The sequence below is a fragment of the Vicugna pacos genome, chromosome 2 (assembly GCF_048564905.1).
Source record: "Vicugna pacos chromosome 2, VicPac4, whole genome shotgun sequence".
In the NCBI taxonomy this organism is placed as follows: Eukaryota; Metazoa; Chordata; class Mammalia; order Artiodactyla; family Camelidae; genus Vicugna; species Vicugna pacos.
The window spans coordinates 17417537-17431391 of NC_132988.1; the positions used below are offsets into that span (position 1 = coordinate 17417537).

Below are 13855 nucleotides of genomic sequence, written 5' to 3' on the forward strand. Positions count from 1 at the left end.
AATAGAAGTACCCGAATATAATTCATTGAAATCTTAAAAATAATGTGCCCCTCTATTCTTTTTCTGATGATATTAATTAATTAATTAATTTAATATTCCAGATAGAAGTACATTATTTTTTCTTCCAGTTTCTTTTTTTTTTAAATTGAAGTATAGTCAGTTTACAATGTTGTGTCAATTTCTGGTTCACAGCATAATGATTCAGTCATACATATACATACATATATTCCTTTTCATTATACGTTACTGTAAGATATTGAATTTAGTTCCCTGTGCTATACAGTAGAAACTTGTTGTTTGTCCATTTTATGTACAGTAGTTAGTATCTGCAATTCCCAAACTCCCACTTTATTCCTCCATCCCTCTACTTCCCCCCTGAACCTTGTTTGTTTTCCTGAGGTATAGTTGACATATAGCACTGTATAAATTTAAGGTATACCCCATATTGACTTGACCATTCTATTCTTTACAAAAGAAAAAAATAGTCAAATTTGTCTTAGTCAGTTTTGGTCATTTGAGTTACTCGAACAGTCACCAAAATCCTAGTGGCGTAAAACAGTAAAATCTTCTTTCTTGTTTTTTTAAATTCTTGCTGTTTGCCAGATGGTTGTGCCAGGAGCCGAGACACTGACTCTCTCTCCTGCCTTGAATTCTAGTTAGGAGATTTCAGAATCCTCTGTCTTCATCATATTTGTTCTAATATTTCCAGCAGATATTTTATGAATCACATAGGCCTCCCCTCAAGGAACTGGTTTCATTTGCAAAGGAATGTGGAAATTTTCAACCTTTTTAGAGTTTTTTTTTTTAAATAACTTTACTGAGTTATAATTCATATATCATACATTTACCCTTTTAACATCTACAATTCAGTAGTTCTTAGTATATTCACAGAGTTTTACAACCATCACCACTGTTTTTGTTTTTGTTTAGGGGGGAAGTATTAAATTTATTTATTTTATTTATTTCTTGGTGGAGGTACTGGGTATTGAACCCAGGACCTTGTGCATGCCAAGCAGGCACTCTACCACTGAGCTACCACCTTACCCCAGCCACTGTTTAATTTCAGATCATTTTCTTCACCTCAGAAAGAAACCCCTAACCATTAGCAGCCACTCCCAATTGCCTCCCCTCTCCCCAGCCTCTAGTAGCCATTAAACTACCTTCTGTTTCTATGGATTTGCCTGTTCTGGGCATTTCATATAAATGGAACCATACAATATGTGTGTTTTTGTGTAACTGGCTTCTTTCACTTAGCATGTTTTCAAGGTTTATCCATGCTGTATCATGTTTCACTACTTTATTCCTTTTTATGGCTCAATAATATTCCATTGTATGAATATAGCATATTTTACTTATCCATTCAATTGATAGACATTTGGGTGGTTCCCACTTCTTGGCCATTATGTATAATGTTGTTATGAGCATTTATGTACAAGTTTTTGTGTGGACATGTTTTTTTGTTTCTCTTGGGTATATGCACAAGAGTGGAATTCTTGGGTCATATGGTAACTATATGCTATACTTTTTGAGGAACTGCCAAGTTATTTTTCCAAGCAGCTGCACCATTTTACAATCCTACCAACAATGCATAGGCATTTAAAAGTTTAAGTTCTAACTCACTGTATACTCCAACAAAGACAAGCCACTTATTTTTAAAATGTACACTTTACATTTCATTATCCTGATAACCATCTTGCAGTTTCTAAAGCAAAGACACACAAAAAATCTTCTCTTGACTGTGACATTAAATGGAATGATATTCCAATAGTTTCTTGTTTTATTTATTCTAGCCAAGGACAGATGATGGAAGCAATTAAATACTTGAAAAAAGTTGTGAAAATTGCAAGAAACAATTTTCAAAGCCTAGATTTTGTGAGAGCAAGTACAATGCTTGGGGACATCTACAATGAAAAAGTGAGTATAATGTGTTCCTTGTTCATAGGGAGAAATTTGCAAAACTTTAAAATTCTTCTTTCATTTGCTCTTCTCCTTCCCATAATAAGTTGTGTGGAATGGCCCCAGGAATGCAGGACTTAGTCAATGCACAAGGCAGTGACTGGGAAGAGAGATGCCTGTTACTTCCTCCTCTTCCGGGACCTGGTCGCCATCTTGGTCCAGTCACTGCAAGCTGCTAACACTGATTCGTATCTTCACAGCCAGTGCAGAGTCTAAGTGATTTTGGATTTGAAAAGCAATTAAAATATTTCAATTCAAAGGAACTTCATTATAACAACTGGCTCTTACTGCTGACACTAACATTCACCTCCCTTGCTCCAAATTCTTGCTTTTTTTAATCCAGCTGTGATGCCCCTGCTTGGTCCCTCAGGAGAAGAAAGGACAGTCCCAAGAGTAATTCTGAAGGAAATAAGGAGTTCTAGCAACAGATTGGTTATGTGAAAGAAGAGAGAAAAAGTCTAAAATAAAAGTATCTCATTCAAGAGTCCATTGCTAGTGAAATGCATTGGTCAAGATGGACTTTTGGTTTATCTTCTTCTGACTTTATCTTTTATTACCTAGATTCTCCTTTCGAAACAGTATGAAAGAGGCTCGTTTCTCTATTACAATCGCTGTTTTGATCATGAATGAGATCTGTCATTTTTGAAGGTAGTGACATTCTCAAACTGTTCTGATACCCCTTGTCTTAATCTTTCTGAGGCTCTGTATGTAATGATTAAAAGCACTAACTCTGAGACCAGACTGAATTAAAAGCTCTTTCACTTATAAGATCTGTGACCTGGGACAAGCTACTTACCTTCTAGATGTTTCAGTTTTCTCACCTCATAAGGTTGTTTTGTATGTTGTGTTAATAAATGTAAGACACTTAGAACAGTGCCTGGCAGAGGAAGTAAGCACCATCTTTATAAGTGGTAGAGCCATTATTATGCTCCACACCCTTAAGTGGTATCATTCCATTGATTTCCCTTTTCCCAGGCTCAGTGAGTTTAACTAACCCCCCCAGGTCTCCAAGCTTCTGGGTGGCTGTGATATTCAAATGCATACTCTTAATCACTACAATCTTTTCTTTGCTTTATCGTTGATTTCGATGATTTCAGCCACTCCCATTGCCACTCCCAATTACCATCCATATGCTGATGCTCCCAGATTTGTGTCTCCAGCCTTAATCTCTCCTCTGCACTGCAGACTTGTAAAGCTAACTGCCTGCTTAGCATCTCTACCTGGATGTCTTCTAATATACATCTCAAACTAAATGTGATTCCTCTCTCCCTTGACCTACTTCTCCCCAGTCTTCCCCATCTTAATGAATGGTACCATTATCCATCAACCCAACTGCTCACACCAAAAATCTGAATATTCTTTGATTCTTCTTCCCCCACCTTCCACATCCAATCCGGAAGTAAACCCTAATCTTTATGCACCCAAAGCACACCTCAGATCCACTCATTTCTTCTATCTCCGCTACTATCACCACATCAGTTTATGACACAATGTTTTCTCACCTGTACTGTTACAGTAAGCTCTGAACTCATTTCCTCATTTCTCCTCCATCAAATCCAGCCCCCACCCAGAGGCCCAAGTAATTATCTTAAAATATAAATAAAATCATATTATTTCTCTGCTTAAAATACTTCCATTGCTTCGTATTCTTCTCAGAACATATCTATGCATCCTCACCTTGACTTGAAGCAGTCTGCATGAGTTGCATTAACCACCCATCCCCAGTCCCTGACTTTATAGCCTCCCTCACTCCTCCTTATTGTCTCTACCACAGCCAAATGGACTTTCATGGAGTTCTTCAAACAACCTGAGCTTCTTTCTGCCTGAGAACGTTCGCTTTAGCTGGAATGCTTCGCGTGGACTGCTCCCTAGTCTGAACTTCATATTGCTGGCTTCTTGTCATTCACTCAGCTAAATGCCACATCTTTAGAGAAAGCTTCCTTAAGGCAACTCAATCAAAAGTAGCCACCAGGTCACTCTTTAACATTACTTCAGTTTTTCATGTAGCACTTACAGTTTTCTTATTGATATTTTTCTTCTTGTTGTTGCTGAATGTGTCTAGAACAGAAAGAAGCTTAATGAGAACAGGGACCAGATCTGTCTTTTTTTTTTTTTTTCATTCCAATTCTTTGATGAGAACCTAGCACAGAGTTGGTGAACAAAAATAAGCAAGTTCATTCAATCAATACATTTGTAACCAATTTTATACCACTTGAGAGTTAGTATTCTCTCACTTTTGAAATTCCAAACCTCTGGGTTTGTTTTTTTTTTTTTCCTAATATTTTGGCATTTGAAAACTTGACTAAATCTTTAAAAGTAAATCTAATATTGCTGATACTTGTCAGTCTACCTTTTGAGGCTCTCTGCCAACTGCCCTCATCATATACCTTTTCTGGCTTCATATTATCAATGCAATGTATTCTAATTGTATTCTTAACCATAATTTCCAGGAAATAATACTACTATAAGACCACAGATATCATATGAAATAGTTTTGGAAAAATAATTTTCTCTAATTATTATAGTGTTGTTACAACTAAAGTTAATACACCTTAAAAATATCCTCATTAGTTTACATTTTACTATATAATCATGGAAGATGGGCCACCCATCCCACTCTCTTGATGTGATGGGTTTTTAATTGAAAATATATTGTTAATGTAAAGGGTCAAATGAGGATATTTTAGGGAAAATAACTAGGTATAGATCCTTCATGAGATGTTTTTTATTGTCTAATAAGATCAGAGAATCACATAATTAAAACAATGGTAATTCCAATACTAGAATAGAAAGGAAAATGTGTGAGAAATGATCCTTCCTCAGTACTGGGGGAAATCCCCACTTATTTTGAGCTTGCTTATTGGACAGAGTGACATTTTAGACACTAAGAAGGATCTGGTAAGAATCAAAATAATGCGTGAAAGTTCTATGTTATAGTGTAATAATGCAAGTTTTGATTCAAGGTCTATGATGTCATAATATCCTGTCCTGAAATTGTCCACCACATGCTTATTAGTGATACTTAGTACATTAAAGGCATCACCTCTTCCAATAAGATGCATTTGTGAAGTGCATAAATTCACTTATATATCCTTGAACTCTTATTTAAGATCGCAAGGATTAATTTCTGAAATCTTCTGAATTCTATAACAGAATAGGGATTAACTGATAACAGAAAAGAACTGTGGAAGGTCAGACAGAACCCTTGAGAGGAGATTAAATTTAGATATTAAAAAAATTAGATATTAAACTCTTTATGAATGAAAAATCTGGAAATACAATGCACAGTAATGAAACCACATTCTAAAAAGGTACGTATAAAAATTCTTGCATCTGAAAAGAATTAATGTTATATTTCCTTAAGAGCATTTTAAACTAGAGAAATCTAGATCCATACCAGTTTCATGGTAGGTATGTATGTGTCTAAAGATTGAACAATAGGCACAATTTGTGGAAGAATAATTACCTAACTATAATGCTTCTATTTTAGGGGAAAAAAGCATTTGTTAAATAAGATCTAATAAAAATTTTAGGCATATGAATACTTCCACTAGCAGCAAGCTAGCTCCTTGACCATAAATTCTGTTCACTGCTGAATCCCTGCTACCTGGCGTGGGCCTGGTACACAGGAGTTGCTCAGTGAATGAATGGATGAGTGAATGAGTTTGTTCCAAAATAATAATATATAAAAATAATTCTGGAAATTCAAATATATGTCCATTTATTTATGGCCCCTAATTTTTCCAATTGGGGCTCTCACCTAAAACAATAAGTAGCCTAAAGCTCAAAATTACAACTAAAATAATAAAATTAGATATTTGTATTTTGTTTTAAAAAATATAAACATTTGGCCTAGTTATATATTTTCATCTATTTTTGTCCTATACCTTTGATGTCTAGCAGGACCATCTATAATTTTAACTAGTTTTATTGTCATCTTTAATATTTATATTGTTTCTCTGTCATATAATTTATTTAATTGACATACAGATCTTTGATACAGTTTTAATTTTTTCTAATTAAGTAATCTTATCCTCATATACACTCTATGTTTCATACTTTGAAATAAGAAGAAGAACTGTTTGCCTCAACAAACAAAAATTACTATTGATGTAATATGGAGGGACTCTGTTTAAATCAGCAAATTTAACTGGAATGAACCATTTGAATAAACAGTTCACCCAAGCTGTCCTTGTGAGCGTACAACTGTTATGTTTGCTGCTCAGGTGACATAACTGTCACAGATGCCCTACTTTCCCCCCTCCTCACCTTGCCAGCAATCTCCCTATTCAGTCAGTTTTTCTGCTCTTTGGATTCCATGATTGTACAGAGGAGCTTAGGTGTTGAGTATGCATTTTATCCGTACTGGTGTATGATATGAAGCTGTTTCTATGTTTTTTTTTATTTCAAGTTCCTTCATGAAATGTCATAAGAAAGATGGCTCAAAAGCTCATAGTAAAACATTTCTTTTCACAAGAGTGTGCGTGCATGTTTTTGTGTGTATGAAAGAGAGAAAAGGAGGTAGAGGGAGGGGAGACGAAGGACCCTCAGGGTTATAAATCAGTGAAGAAAGGAAATTTTTGTTCCCCAGAGTTTTTAAAAGTATAGCTTAATACCAAAAATAATATCCGTCTTTGAAGAAGAGTTTTTAAGGAGAATTTTTAGAAGACTTGGGGGGTTGCAGAAAATAGTGTCTTCTCTGAGGCTCTATTTCATTATTTGCAAAAAGAATAATATTCCTTCATCGGGTGACTTACGAAAGCTAATGACATAATACATATGAAGTACTTAACACTGGCCTTGACACTTCGTAAGAGTTAGGTAACTGTTAGTTATTTGTAGCTTTTAGAAAGAGAGATGTGGATAACAAGGAAGGAAGGGAGGGAGGGAAAAAAGAAAGAAGGAAGGGAGGGAGGGGAGAAAGAAAGAAAGAAAAGACCTTGAATTTTTTCAAGTTAAAATGTTCCAAAGGACTTGGAGAAAAGATAGACATTTAATTGATCCTTTAAGTTATGCTAGTGCTGTTGTCAAGATCATATGTTTTCAGAAGCTTGGGTACCTTCACTTTCTTAGTCAAGAATGACACATGCACATGGGAAAACACAAGTAAAAACCAAACAGCAAATACCTCCATCTATTTTCACTCACCATTAATTAAATGGGTTGGCTGAGAATGATCTCTTGCTGTGACTGAAAACAAGAGCTTGTTTAAAATAATTCATCTGGTAAATCCAATGCTACAAGTAAGAAAATTCCATCCAAATCAATGTGATTCAGTTCTATCTTTCCCAGACTCCTTTTTGCTTCCATATATTAGGTTGAACCATATGCAAATGCTAACATTTGACGATTTTTAATCCAAAAAACTCTGGTTTCCTACAGTCCAATCTCATAGATACACCTTTCATAGTGAATTAACCTTAAGATATTGCATGGTTAGCAAACACAACTTTTAAAAAGAAACTCATTCCAATAGAGGCCCTGCTCCTCATCTCTTTCTTCTTGAAGATGAGCTGCTGAAATTGTTGAAAGATGTTGAAAGACATGCCAAGGTGGGAAATATGTGGAATGGTAAAATAAAAATTAAGAAGAAAATTCTTTCTCTTACACTTTTAGGGCTACTACAACAAAGCCTCTGAATATTTTCAGCAAGCTTTTGACATGACAGCAGAGATAATGAACATGCTTCTGATGGATGAAACAAAAGTTCATTATGGAATAGCAAAAGCTCATCAGATGATGCTGACGGTTAGTAATTATATAGAAACTGCAGATCTCACCAGCCTTGACTGCCTGCTGTCATGGAAGGAGAGGAGAAGTGACATTGCACCTGATCCAATTATTGGTGAGTCATTGGTTTTTGTATCATTCTTCATGGCTAAGTCATTTTCGTTGGAAAGGTTTACTCAACCATTGGCGATTTTAATTTTATTGGCAATTTTATTTTTCTTTATCCATTACTACGTGAATGTTGGATGCACCTTCATGCTATGTTGTACCTTCAGTGTCTAAGGAAATCATACAATAGTGATAATGATTTATTCAACTTCATAAATCACCATTTTTTCAGTTATCTTAAAAAGTCAGCAGCAGGTACTGTTTAGTTTAAGGAATGTGAAATAAGCTTGTTTTTAAAAACGTTTATTGCTATACCTTACTGACAAGAGCAAGTGTTCATAGATGCTAATTAGTATTATTCTCTTACTTTTCTGATGGTGGTTAAGTTTTCCTATTTGTCTCAATTCAAGTGTGAATATTAATTGAGAAAATATTTGATGGTAATTTCTCTTAATTCCACTTTTTTCCTGTGTAGTTTTCTTGTGATAATTAGTCAAAATAGTCAGTTAAAAATAAATACCTAGAGGGGATGTGAGGGTCAGTTTGTGTTTCCACTTGACTAGGCTCTAGTCTTTAGTTAAAAACTTTAGGATTTCTTTTTAATTTTAAACAGTACTGCCCATGAAAGACCTTTGGGTTACATAACTATTTGCTTGCAAATCAAACTTCTTAAAGCAAAACTTTATTTTAAAAGTTTGGGAACTCAAATTAAATCATAGTCAAAACTCTTTAATGTAAAGAGGTATCTCATTTGTATTTTTAAAAATATTTTAAATTTTCATAGAGTTTTTAAAGGTTACTTTCCACTTACAGTTATTACAAAATACTGGCAATATTCCCCATGTTGCATAATACATCCTTGAGTCAATCTTGCGCCCAGTAGTTTGTACCCTACCCTATATTCTCCCTCTCCAACCTCCCCACTGGTAATCACTAGTTTTTCTCTGTGTCTGTTGAGTCTGCTTCTTTTTTGTTATATTCACTAGTTTGTTGTACTTTTTAGACTCCACATATAAGTGACATCATACAGCATTTGTCTTTCTCTGTCTGACTTACTTCACTTAGCATAATGCCCTCCAAGTCCATCCATGTTGCTGCAAATGGCAAAATTTCATTCTTTTTATGGCTGAGTAATATTCCAGTATATATACACACATACATTCATCTGTTGATGGATACTTAGGTTGCTTCTATGTCTTGGCAATTGTAAAAAAAATGCTGCTATGAACATTGGGGCACACATATCTTTTCAATCAGTGTTTTTGTTTTTTATGGATATGTACCCCGGAGTGGAATTGCTGGGTCTTAGTGCATCTCTTATTTGAAACTCTTCCCCTCTACCTCAGGTCATTTAGAAGAAATAATAATCTGCTTTAGTATTTATTTCCTCCATAGAATAAATAGCAAATAATAGTAAATTTGACATAAAGAAATTTTATTGATTCTTTTACATCAGTAGAACTCTCCTTTACCACTGTCTGTCCTCTAGCTAGAAAATAAGAAAAGGTCTCATTCCTGACAGATGCACAGTAGGAGGAACCAAGATGAAGTCCTCAGAAAGAGATGGCTTGTTGAATTTCAACGCGCTTAAGTGCCCCGAAAATATTTATAGTTCACTACTAACTGGCTACTTTCAGATAATACTTTGCTTGCTCAGGATGTTGTCTTGTCATATATTTGGGCATTTGTTGTGTCGTTTTGAGTTATCTTCCCTTTAGGCTCTCACTATTTCCTCCCAGGAGATAAAGCAGAGGAAGTGTGAGCCATCTACTAGATGACTTGTTTGGATGAACAGTTCGGTAGAGAGTAAGTTGAGCTACTCACATTTCCAGATTTATCTGGACTACACTCTAACCATCACAATGATAATCATGAAAAAATACTCTTCAAAAATAGTTTCTGATCAGAGCCATGTGTCTATTTACTGTAGTCCTGTGTTTGGCTTTTTAAAAATCTCTTTAGCATTCCTTTACTCTATAAAGCTATTTAGTTTTCTATTCTTTTTACATTTTATCTCCCCATCTTTTTTTTAGTAAGGGCATGTTGTGTTTTAAAAGGTTTAGGAGCAGGACCAAAAACTGGAGTTTAAAATATTATTCAGACACATAAAAAACAAACAAAAAACCCCAAATAAACGAACAAATCAAACCAAACAAAAACAAACACATAGATACAGAGAGTAGAGTAGTGGGTATGAGAGGGGAAGAGTGGGGGCTAGGGAAAGGGCAAAATGAGTTAAGGGGTCAACTCTATGGTGACAGATGGAAACCAAATTTTTGGTGGTGAGTAAGCTGTCATGTATACAAAAGTAGAAATGTAATGTTGTACACATGTAACTTACATAATGTTATAAACCAATGATACCTTAATTTAAAAATATTCAGACAGTAAATAAAACTTCAGCTATGTGTACGGTGGAGAAGATTAAATTCTCCAGAATTCTGTAACAGTACACCTCCTTACTTACTGATTTGACCAAGATTAGAAATCTGTGCATGGATGGGCTACATCATTATAAAAGTGAAAAATAATAATCTTTCAGATTCAAAGATAAATGGGAGGTTAATTCTCATACTGCTGGTATAGTCAGCATTTTTAGTGGTAGGTATTCTATTTGGAAATAAAACCTGTAAAATTTTACAAGGCTTCAAAAATATTTCTGAAATCACAACTCTTACTTTTTTATCTTTGCTCTGCTTAAAAATCTTCATGGACTCGCTACGGTCTACAAGTTAAATACAAGCTTCTCAAACTTTTTTGACCATCTCCCTCCCCCGACTGCACACACACACACACACCCCGTACAACATACCCTACTGTCACCTTATTTCCAGCTCCAGCTCCATCCAGGGAAATCTCACCCACCTTTCAAGTTCCTTCTCAAATGCTGATGTCTTTCTTGATTGCCCTCTCAATTGAATATTGTCTGTCTGTTCCCACATTGAATGTTGTTCGTTTCTCTCTTAAGCTTTTTCCATTTGTTATCTTCCGCGTCCTATCATGGCCATTTCTGTAATTGCCTTCTCTGCCTGATCAGAGAATGAGTCTCTTGAAAACAGGTCCTGATTCTTGGTATTCCCTACAAAAGAAGGCACAGTGTCTGACACCTACCAAGTAAATATTTGTCGAATTAAATAGAATTCAAAATGAGTATGTATGTCCTAGCCATAAACTAGTGTGCACTAACCAATTTTAAAGCAAGATTTGTTGTTCCCTGTCTCCTTGAGAAATATGAAAAAAAAAACCCTAATAATCCAAACACTGTATTTTGATTACCACCCAATTAGCTCACGGATGCAGGACAGCACTAAGTATGATGTTGACAAAATGAAGAAATATGGAAATATTATTTAGAAATCTGAGGAGCTTTTAGGTTTTCAGATTTTGCCTTTCTTCTCTGAAGAGGCATCTTTAATCTTGCTATTGAGGGGTCCCATGTATTCAGAGAAAAGCAGATCAAAGATCTGAAAGATACATTATAAAAGCGGTGCAGTTATCTTCACCTCTGAGACTTACATCCTCCAAACAAATCATTAGCTCACAGAGCAGGCAATATTCTTTTAAGCAGAGGTACATGACCCCCTAAGGGAATAGAGCACTGAGAGCACTCGGGTCTCTAGATAAAATAGAACAGTGATTCACCAGCAGTCATCTCTCATCTTTGCACCTTTCAGAGGGAACACAGCAAATAGAGGGACCTTCATACTATTCTAATTGGCTTAGAGATGGTTGGAATGATTTCATATTCCTCCCTTCCTTTCCAGTAGTAAAATAAAAACAGATTCTCCTCCCAAATTTAGGAATTTAGAAGAAATTCAAATTTATTACAGTTCAATAAAATTATTCCAGCCTGAAGTAGCAGAATTCGGTTGGCTCTCGAAGGCTTAAGGGTCTATGAATTTCTGCTGGTTCCTCCAGAATATAATTTATTTTCCATACCAGAACTGTTATCTGCACAATCAATTAATTTTTTTTAGTGAAAGGCTAATTCATCTTGCCTTGTGGAGATCACAGACCCGGATGAGGGACAGTGACACGGAAGCAAAAGCTTTCTTTATTCAACTTAATAGAACTGTTAACCTAGAAATGTAATTATAGCCATTTAAATGCCAATGTGGTTAACCACTTCACTGGTGATATCAGTAACACAGTTTTAAAGCACATCCTTATTGTAGCCAAATGTAAGTTATATCAGATAAATAAGATGGAAGTCCTGAGTACAGAAACTAGCTAGTCAGTAAAGACACACTTTTTTCTACAAAAAGGCATATAAAGTTTTTCTTGACTGCCAAAACTTTCACCCTGGTTTTATGAATTAAGACTCTTAAAAGAAAATGATAAAGAGCATGAATCTCTCAGCCTTGGTTTGTGCTGGCTTGATCTGTGGCCTCTGGCTTAATGTCGAGCCACATTTTCTTACCCTATCCTTTGCTTGTATTTTCCATTCATAAATTCACCCATTTTAAACAATGTGAAAAAGCCACATTTGTGAGTCTCATGTTCTACTATACTTTGATCGCAACTTCTGTTTGTAAATAACAGTAACAGTGAAAAAATGTTAAGGAACTAGCCAAAAAGTCAGCAAGCAGGTTTTAACATCATCCTATCTTCGCAAAACAAACTTGTGTGTAATAATAAGTTCAGAAACATGACACAGAAAAAGAAGATTCTGGTGGAAAATGTGGCTGAATCAACAGTCACCCTACTGGCAGGTTGGTGTATGTGAGAGAGACTGTCACTCAAGAGTCTGGTGACCTGGGCTCTAATACCATATTGAGCACTAATTAGTTTATGACTTTTGGCAAAAGATTTCATTTCAAGTCTTTTTAGTCTGTTATCTGAGATTTGAAATAGATCACTGATCAGATTCCTCTGGAACTGACCACAATTCCTCAGTAAGAGCATCTTCTAAATAAGTAAGGAATTTTTGTAGTCCTTAAAAATACAATACAGATTTTCATGAGCATTTTATTTGTTACTTTTCCCCATAAACACTGGTTTCTGAGGGTTTCCACAAGAGGTAATTTTAGTATTATTGTCACTATTATTATATATCTAACAGCTGTATAAATACCAGATATATGACTTCATCTTTCTGCTAGAATTTATTAAAAAAGGAGTTTATAGCTATCTGATGTCACTTGCAATTTAACTTCTCCCTGGTTGGCACTGTTGAAGTTGCTAAACCTAGTTAACTATTTGATCTGCAGACTTTCAATTCATCCGCCTGTTTTCAACCCTATGTCATAATTTCCCTCAGCATTTCTTCAACCCCTACTTTTCCCCCACTGCTCTCTGAGCCTCCGATTCCTGTACATGTCTGGTTCTCTACCCGTCATTATTCCTTCCTCGTGCACTTTAGTTGCAGCTATCTCTGCCTTCCTAAATCTGGTACCATGCCGACAGCCTCTTTCTAGCTTCTGAAAATGAGTTAAAGTTTTCTTGAATTTTTTTGAGTTTTATAGAATCAGGAGATGATGGAGTTGTGTGGTACCAAAGAAATTACCTGGTCCACATGTTTTATTTCCAAATGTCCTCAGGACCAGGGGAAGGCAGTCATACAATAATCCAAAAGATGAAATGGATCTATAATCTAGTTCTCTAGAATGCTAGTCCAGGATTCTTTCCATGTGTTGCCCTTCCTTACATATTACTTTATAGTTAGTAAAAGCCATGTCTAACATTTTAAAATATTGCATTTTGAATTAAAGTCTGGATAAAAATATTCATAGTGTAAAGAAACAAATGGGACTTTGCTCTTTGGCCAAAATGGAATAACAGGGAAAAGATTTACCCTCCTGTCTTAAAAACAAACAAGGAAACAAACAAAACATGGAAGACAAAAGTGCAGAAATTGGACAACACACAGCACAAGACAGTGTGATCCCTGAGAAAAGGGAAGCAAATGAGCTGAACTGTGTGATTTTCCCAGCATCCTGCCTGGAGGGAGTTGCTGGGCTATAACACAAGGAGGGGAGCCAGGGCGGAGCCCAGCAGACTCCCTGAGTTAAGGAGACTGAATAAGAAGTTCAGGGAGACCCAAGTGGCTAGAGTTCAGAGC

At 35.6% G+C, this 13855-nt stretch overlaps 1 protein-coding gene and 1 long non-coding RNA gene across 6 annotated transcripts in view; one reads left to right on the top strand and one right to left on the bottom strand.

Annotated features, from left to right (window-relative positions):
• Nucleotides 1-13855, top strand: part of TTC29 (tetratricopeptide repeat domain 29) — a 210675-nt gene that overhangs the window by 125692 nt on the left and 71128 nt on the right. For all 5 annotated transcript variants that reach the window (XR_012079909.1, XM_031692490.2, XM_072976073.1 and 2 more), the window contains 2 exons: nucleotides 1791-1914; nucleotides 7573-7801. Coding sequence is in view for 4 of the 5 variants with exons in the window: in XM_031692490.2 (XP_031548350.1) it covers nucleotides 1791-1914; nucleotides 7573-7801 (353 nt within the window). In the remaining variant the exon portion in view is untranslated. The remainder of the gene's footprint in view (nucleotides 1-1790; nucleotides 1915-7572; nucleotides 7802-13855) is intronic.
• LOC140701088 (uncharacterized) lies at nucleotides 1745-6310 on the bottom strand. The gene is made up of 3 exons (XR_012079919.1): nucleotides 6226-6310; nucleotides 3971-4014; nucleotides 1745-2168 (listed from the first exon to the last, which is right to left on the bottom strand). It is a non-coding gene; the product is annotated as an uncharacterized lncRNA (long non-coding RNA).